This window comes from Hordeum vulgare, chromosome 3H (assembly GCF_904849725.1).
Source record: "Hordeum vulgare subsp. vulgare chromosome 3H, MorexV3_pseudomolecules_assembly, whole genome shotgun sequence".
Lineage (NCBI taxonomy): Eukaryota > Viridiplantae > Streptophyta > Magnoliopsida > Poales > Poaceae > Hordeum > Hordeum vulgare.
In genome coordinates this window covers 441,270,076-441,277,964 of record NC_058520.1, presented here as the reverse complement: position 1 = coordinate 441,277,964, position 7,889 = coordinate 441,270,076, and the positions used below count along the sequence as shown (strand labels likewise).

Here is a 7,889-nt window from a genome sequence, read left to right as displayed (position 1 = left end):
AAGTCACATAACTTAGCAGTATCTTGAGACATGGTGACCGAGCAAGCAAAGTAACAAGTGTGACAAGTAAACTAGAGAGCGAAGATGCAATCTAGTGACAAGCTAAGGAAGCAAAGGTAAATTTTATGTATTTTTATTTATTATAATACAAACTAAATATACCAGCAAATAAAAATATGAACAAGTGAATGAAAATTTGTATGGAGTTACTTGATAGTTGGTGATGATATTCGCCGGCAACGGTGCGAGAAATCCTTCGTGATACTTATGAAATGTGTTTGTTTTTCCATGAAGAGGAACGGATTATCACAGCACAATATGGGTAAGTATTTTCCTCAGTTATGAAACCAATTTTTATTGAACCAATAGGGTGTGTAGATAGTTGACAATCCCCTTGGTCTTGTTATTTGCAAGCAAGTAAGGTGTGTAGATAGTTGTAGATAATTGTAAATTGCAAAATAAAATAAAAACAATTAAATGGTAGAAAGGTATTGAAGTATTTGTAAATATGTTGTGAATAGACCCCGGGGACATAGTTTTCCCTAATGGCATCTCTCATGGAAAATAACATACGGTGGGTAAAAAAATTAATGTTGGGCAATTGATAGAAAAGCGGATAGTTATGCAATTTTCACGGCAATGATAATGTGTATATAGGCATCACATCCACAAACAAATAGGCCGACTCCTGCATGCACCTATTACTATTACTCCACTCATCGACTATTATCCAGCATGCATCTAGAGTATTAAGTAAAACAGAGTAGTGTGTGGAGAAAGATGACATGATGTAGACAAAGTAAGCTCAAGCAATATGAATAAACCCCATTGTTTGCTCCTAAGTAGCAGCAACACAAAGACACATCTTGTCCCCTTCTGTCACTGGGATATAGAAATCCCCAAGGTTGAACCTACCACAACACACCTCTCTCACCAAAGAAATACCAATCTAGTTGGCCAAACTATTTCAATAGATCATAGAGAATTACGAAGCTATCATAATCATGCACATAAGAATCATATAAGATTTCAGAGAAGACTCAAATATTTATCATGGATAATCTGAACATAAACCCACAATTCATCGGATCCCCACAAACACACCACACAAAAGGAATTACATCATGTGGATGAAAGCAAAGATGCGATGACCATTGTATTGAAGATCAAGAGAGAGATTGTCATCTAGGTACTTCCCCATGGACCCATAGGTTTGTGGTGAACTACTCACATTTCATCATGAGGGAAGCAAGGTTGATGAAGAGGCCCTCCATGATCGATCCCCACTCCGGCAGGGTGCCGGAATGGAGCTCCATATGGCCTCCCATCGGAACACGGGCTTGCGGCGGTGTAAAAAGTGTTTTGGAACTGCCTTTAGGGTTTTTGGAATATATGATAATTTATAGGTCAGAAAAAGGATTATGGAGGCCACTAGGGAGGCACAAGCCATCAGGGTGCCCCCAGGGCACGCCCTGTTGGTTGTGGGCTCCTCGTGAGGCCTCCAACCTTCTTCCGATATTCCTCGGTGTTCTTTTGGTCCAAAAAATCACCAAAAAGTTTCAAGTCAATTGGACTTTGATGGTATTGAAAATCTGAAAAGTGAAAAACATGCAGAAAACAACAACTAACACTTGGCACTGGGTCAATAGGTTAGTGCTCAAAAATAATATAAATTGGTAAACAATTACCCCAAAATTATTCTAAAATGATAATATATCAGCATGGAATCATAAAAAATTATAGATACGTTGGAGACGTATCATGTCGCCTAGACTGGTTAGGTGTCGCTTGGAAGCCTCCAAATCGCATGGAGTTGAACCAAGAAGATTGTAAGGGCAAGGAGATCGCCTACTTCGTGAAGATCTACCCGGAGTGAGGATAGTACTTCATGGACGTAAGCCATGGTGGAATAGACAAGGTTGCTTCTTCATGGACCCTTTGTGGGTGGAACCCTGCGTGGACTTGTGCAACCGTTACCCTTCGTGGACTGAATTCTCCATCAACGTGGACGTATGATAGCACCACCTACCGGAACCATGCCAAAAATCTATGTGTCTTTATTTCATTTGATCTTCCTAACCCTCCTTTACTTACACTTGCAATGTCATTACTTTCTGTTGTTATACTCGTAGGTTTGCATGTGTAGGTTGTGCTAGACTTGGTAAAATTGCTAAAACTTACGAAATGATAAAACTGGAAAAATGTGAAGTTTTAATTTGATCAAGTAGTATAATCACTCCATCTAAACATGCTTCTGATTATACACCTATGCCTAGCTCGAAATGTTGCAAGATATTAAAAACGATAAATACCACACATGAAATATTAGCTGCAGTGCTATCCCATAGGGAAGAATGGAAGGGAGTTCATCCACCAAGGAGCCATGCCCGAGCACAACGATAAGTGCAGAAGTGGCACCCGCTGATGATGGATGGATCAAGATAAGCTCTGATGGGATTGTGTCCAAAATAGGTGCAAGGGTGGTGGTCGAGCGATGCTTAGGCTACTCATAGTGGGGAGTATCATATAGTAGTATCATGCATATGACGCTATTGTATGATACTACCTCCATAATGCATAGTATCATAAACTAGTATCATAGGTGACCTCATTTATTGACATGCATGGCACATAGTAGCATAGCATTTCACATGATACAGTATCTACCTATGTTACTCTAACCATCTCTCTCTTCTTTAATTGTCTGTCACATCAGCATGTTTGCTAGTCCCAAGTACATGATACTACCTACGTTACTCCCATTATGGCCAACCTTAGGGATCAAAATGGACCTTCGGAGCACGCATGTGCCATTATTTTCGAGATATAGTTGATCCAAAGATGACAGAAAGCATGGCCTGCGAGCAAGCTCTTCGTGTGGTGCGGGAAATCAATGTTGAGAAGGTGCACGTGGAGCTCAACGGTCAAGGGGTGGTTCATATGTTGAATCACTCATCAAAAGATCTATTTGCCATGGTGCCGTGGATGCAAGAAATAAAGACAATGTTGAGATCCTTTTCAGAGTTTAAAGTGCCATGGGTTAGGTGTTTCGGTCATTTTATCGTGCATAAGTTAGCTATAAAGTAAAATGAGAATGCTATTTTCCAATCGACATGAATTTAGCAACAGATCCAAATGACCTGCACAACGCAAGATATGCATCGAACGGGCCCGCTTTTCTCGCAGATCTTGCACGCTCTCCACTTGAACCTGGAACCTTTGGGTTCAGAACATAATCCTACTACCAACTAGACTAGCAACCTAATCATGCATGGATATTGAATTAGAAAGTTTTATGTCGGATCATGCACGCATTCAATTGACCACACATCAAGAGGTACCTCAACAACCAAGTACACTACAACCATTATACGTAGGATTACCAACCAAGATCAATAACACACCCCGATTATTTCTATGTAAATAACATGATAATATTCACAGCAGTGCATGATAACTTAAATAAAAATGACACGGTAGCTTTGACCCAGGAAAAAAGTTGCTTGAAACATACCCCGGTAACTTATGTGATAACTTACGTACCACAGACATGGTAAATTACATACAAACACAGTGATAACTTAGACCCGGAGAAAAAAAGTTGTTCAAACATACTCCGTGACAATTTCTGTGTAAATAACATGATAATATATGCACCACAAACTTGATAATTTACGTACACCACGATGACTAAAACATAACCCTAGTAAATTTTGTGCAAACACCACGCCGACTTTTACGTGGAAAAAAGTTGTTGAATACACACCCGCGATAACTTCTATGTTAATAGCATGGTGATATACACATCAAAAATCTGATAGCTAACACACAAACACCATGATAACATTTTGACCATCCGAGGTGAAAAAGTTGTTGAAATATACTCCCGATAACTTCTGTGTAAATAAGATGATAACTTACGTACAACTAACCCGATAACTTTCCTATAAACACATTGATAACTTCTTACCTTGGACGAAAAGTTCTAGAAATATCCCATCATAACGTAGTGCAAATAGTATGATAATTTACGCATCACACACCCGATAACTTACATACAATGCATTGATAAGTTTTTTTCCATGGGGAAAACGTTACTAAAACATGCCCCAATAACTTCTATGTAAATAACATGGTAATTTATGCACCGAGGACCTCATAAGTTACGTTCAACCACCAGGTTAACATTGACTTCGAGGAAAAAACATTAAAACATAACTCATCCGGTAACTTTTATGTAAATTTATGAGTATTTTATGCATCACAGACATAATATCTTACTCCCTCCATTTTTATATACAAGGCCACCATCAAAATTATAATTTGCAAAAACATAAGCCCACTAACACTAATCGATGCAATATTAATGGTGTTTGTCTCGTAATGCTAACAAAGGAGGACATTAATCATCCCTTGCATGCATGCGAGAGTGAGATCATTGGCTTGATGTGCATGAGAAAAAAATATACATTAATTTACATGGAAAACAAGGAAACAAATTGTCTTGAAACATTGACTTAGACATTAACTTTTGTCTTGGTACTTGTAATATGAGTTTGTGGTCTTGTATACAAAAATGAAGGGAGTATGTTTAAACACCATGGTATCTTTTGTCCAAGGAATTTTTTTTTTAAATAATTCATCGGTAATTTATGTGTTAAATTACCATACTGTCCCATGATTTAACCTTCACGTACTGTAGTTACTAGCCTTATTATGGTATAATTATCATGTTACTCATACTATATTTATCATGCTGGTATGCCAAAATTATCAAGCCAAACTTTATTATTTTTTCTGATATGACAAAAATAAGAGAGGTTAAAATAACATTGCTTATCTATAATAGATAATAATAGAAGGTGGTTTAGTTGGTTATTAGGCTCAATAACTATTGCATAGACGGGGATGATAGCAACCAGGTAGGAACGAATTGTGTGGATATGTCTGTCCAAAGTAAATATAGATGATGAACCTTGTAAGATTTGGTTTGGGACACCCCGAACTATGTCCTTGATATAATTTCGGATGAGATTTCGAACTTTAAATTTTTGAATAAAGCACCTAAAAAAGGGACCTCCTATTCGCCGCTCACTGCGGCAACCAGTTGGGGCTTCGCACAGGGCGACCCCCCGACTGGGCCGGCCTAGTAGGTGCACAATGAATGTAGTTTTTTTCCTTTTCTGCTTTTTTTTTTGAAACCCAGAATATTTTTTTGAAAATCTAGAACATTTTTCTAAAAGCAATAAACATTTTTCGAATTTGAATAACAATTTTTGAAATTTCAGAACATTTTTTGAATTCCATAATATCTTTTACATTTCGGAACATTTTTTAAATTATGGAACATTTTTTCAAATTCCAGAGTATTTTTTCAAAATCCGGAACATTTTTTCAAAATCTTGAACATTTTTAAATTCCGAAATATTTTTTAAATTCGGGAAGATTTTATTTTTCAAATTCTGAAACATTTTTTCAAAACCTGAAACATTTTTACAAATTCCGGGACATTTTTCTAAAATCTTGAATATTTTTTAAAATTCCAGAACATTTTTTCATATTCCAAATCATTTTTCCAAATTCCAGAACATTTTTTCAAAATCCAGAACAATTTTAAAACAGAAACAGAAAAAAAAAACAGGAAAAACAGAAAAATAAAAAAAACGGTTCAGGAAACCTTCTAAAAGTTTCCCAAAACCGAAAAAAATCGGTTGAAACCTCTAGAAGGTTTCCAAAACCGGCACCCTCGCTACTGGGCCTGCCCAATCTCCCGCCCGCTCTGTGCGAACGTCTCGGCACAGGTTTCAGCGGCAAATACAATTTTCCCTAAAAAAAAAGACCGAAAGAGGCACCGATCGAGAGACAGGATGGGCTGGATACGTGGGCCACGGCGTTACGTCTGAATGTCTGATGGCGGCGGCTCGGCCCGCCGCTACCCGCGAACACGTGATGGCACCACCACCACGTCCGTTAACCCCCGCACCCGACGGGGAGAGAGAGAGAGTGGGGGAGGAAGGAAGGCGACCGCCGCCCTCTCGCGCCACATCCGCCGTGCGTCACACCAAAGGCGAGGGCGAGGGCGAGGGCGAGAGACCTACCTCCAACGCACACGCAATTCTCTGGAAGGAGCCCCGCAGCGAATTAGAATTACACCCAAAATAATCCCAGGCAGGAGTACTCCGGAAAACAAAGGAAGAAACTGCCCTTTCCCCGTTTTAAAAATCCCACCTTTCTTTCTCCCTAGTCCTCATCCCCCCCGTCTCGCCTTCCTCGCTTCCTTCCGCCCCCTTCTTTCCCTCCCTCCCTCCCTCCCTCCTCCCACGCGCTAGCCGCCCGCCCCTCCCTCCCTCCCTCCTATGGTCTTCATGGCCGCCGCAGCAGACGACGACCACGACCGCCGCCGCGTCGCAAACCTCTCGCCGTCTCCCTCGGACGCCCCGGCTCCCGCGCAGCCGCACCGCACGCGGCTCCACAGCTTCTCCTTCCCCACGCTCAGCTGGGGCACCCACCGCCTCCTCCGATGCTCCAAGAGCCCCGCCTCGGCGCCTCCGCCCCCGCCTCCTGACACCCCGTCCCCGGACAAGGAGAAGGCTCGCCGTTCCACGGATGGCGGCGCCGGAAGCGGTTCGCCCCAACGCCCCCCTCAGCGGCCATGGAACCTCCGCACCCGTCGCTCCGCCACTGCCGCGCCAGGTGCTTCCGTACCGGAAGCCGCGGCCGATGCTGCGGCGGAGCATGCGCCGGCGCGGCCTGCGGAGACCAAGAAGCGGGTGTTTTCCATCGTGCTGTCCAAGGAGGAGATCGCCCAGGACTTCGTCTTCTTCCGCGGTACGCGGCCCCCGCGCCGGCCCAAGAAGCGCCCTCGCCCGGTGCAGCGACAGCTCGATGTAAGGATCGGACCTGCGTTTGTAATTGCCAAGTTTTCGGTGTTTGAATTTGGCTTCTTATTCGCGTTTTTTGATTCTTTTTCGAATTGCAGTCGCTGTGCCCTGGATTGTGCCTAGTGGATGTGACGCCGGACTCGTACAAGATCGAGGAGGTAAGGAACAAGGGATCGTTTGATTTGTTATTGCAATTCCGTCCCCTTTTTTTTTGGTTTGGCTCTGAAGATGCGCCTGTTTTCTCGCAGAGGTGAATGCTGATATGGCGAAGATTCAAATGGGAAGGGATTCAGATGTGATCATCTCTTTTGTTCTCCGATGTTCTGATCGCGTTTCTTTCTTATGCGAATGGCTAAAAATCTCTGCTTCATAACTCAGAACTGTGTTATGGTGGAACATTTTAGATGAAGTTCAGTATAGTAGTATCTCTTTAGATGATGTGTTGCGATGGAGTTGGTGAGTAGTTAAAGTTAAGGAATTTGGTTATGGGGCTTGTAGGATTGCTAATTGTACCAAGGTTATGATCCTTAGTGGGGTGTAACAGTCCTGTTATGTACATGGTTAATGGTCTATGAAGGTCTTTTTTTTTTTTTATGAAATTGTAGGTAACAGTTCAATTTTGCTTCATTGTAGCGTTGAGATGTTTTAAGTGTTCTTGTGCATTGGTCGCATTTCTTCTCTTCTCTGATTGGTAAAAATGCCAATGTCATAATCCACAAGTGGTGTTATTGTGGATGTTTTAGATAAGGTACAGTGAATTATCTCTTCTGTTGATATGTTGGGATGTAGTTTCTCAGTAGGTAAAGTAAAGGAATTTGGGTTGCTGGACCTGTTGGATTGCTAAAAATTTATGAAGGTTATGATCCTTAGGTGGGGTGTAATTGTCCTGTTATGTACATGGTCATTAATATGTGAAGGTTTCTTCTGTGAAATTGTAGGAAAGCAGTTCAATTCTGCTTCTTATTGTCGCTCTGAGGTGTCTAAGTACTCTTGTGCAAGTCTATATTT

At 41.5% G+C, this 7,889-nt stretch overlaps 1 protein-coding gene across 1 annotated transcript; it reads left to right on the top strand.

The window, feature by feature from the left end:
• The first annotated feature begins 6,345 nt into the window (after positions 1 to 6,345).
• LOC123440113 lies at positions 6,346 to 7,552 on the top strand. The gene is made up of 3 exons (XM_045116691.1): positions 6,346 to 6,887; positions 6,980 to 7,039; positions 7,130 to 7,552. Exons 1-3 carry the CDS (start codon positions 6,357 to 6,359, stop codon positions 7,133 to 7,135), a joined length of 597 nt encoding a protein of 198 aa, XP_044972626.1. The 5' UTR covers positions 6,346 to 6,356; the 3' UTR covers positions 7,136 to 7,552.
• The last annotated feature ends 337 nt before the right edge of the window (positions 7,553 to 7,889 follow it).

What these genes read in the sequence shown, in the direction of transcription:
- LOC123440113 (XM_045116691.1), top strand. Translation starts at nt 6,357, where the DNA reads ATGGTCTTCATGGCCGCCGCAGCAGACGACGACCACGACCGCCGCCGC. An exon ending in CGGTGCAGCGACAGCTCGAT is followed by an intron (nt 6,888 to 6,979) that starts GTAAGGATCGGA and finishes TTCGAATTGCAG; the next exon opens with TCGCTGTGCCCTGGATTGTG.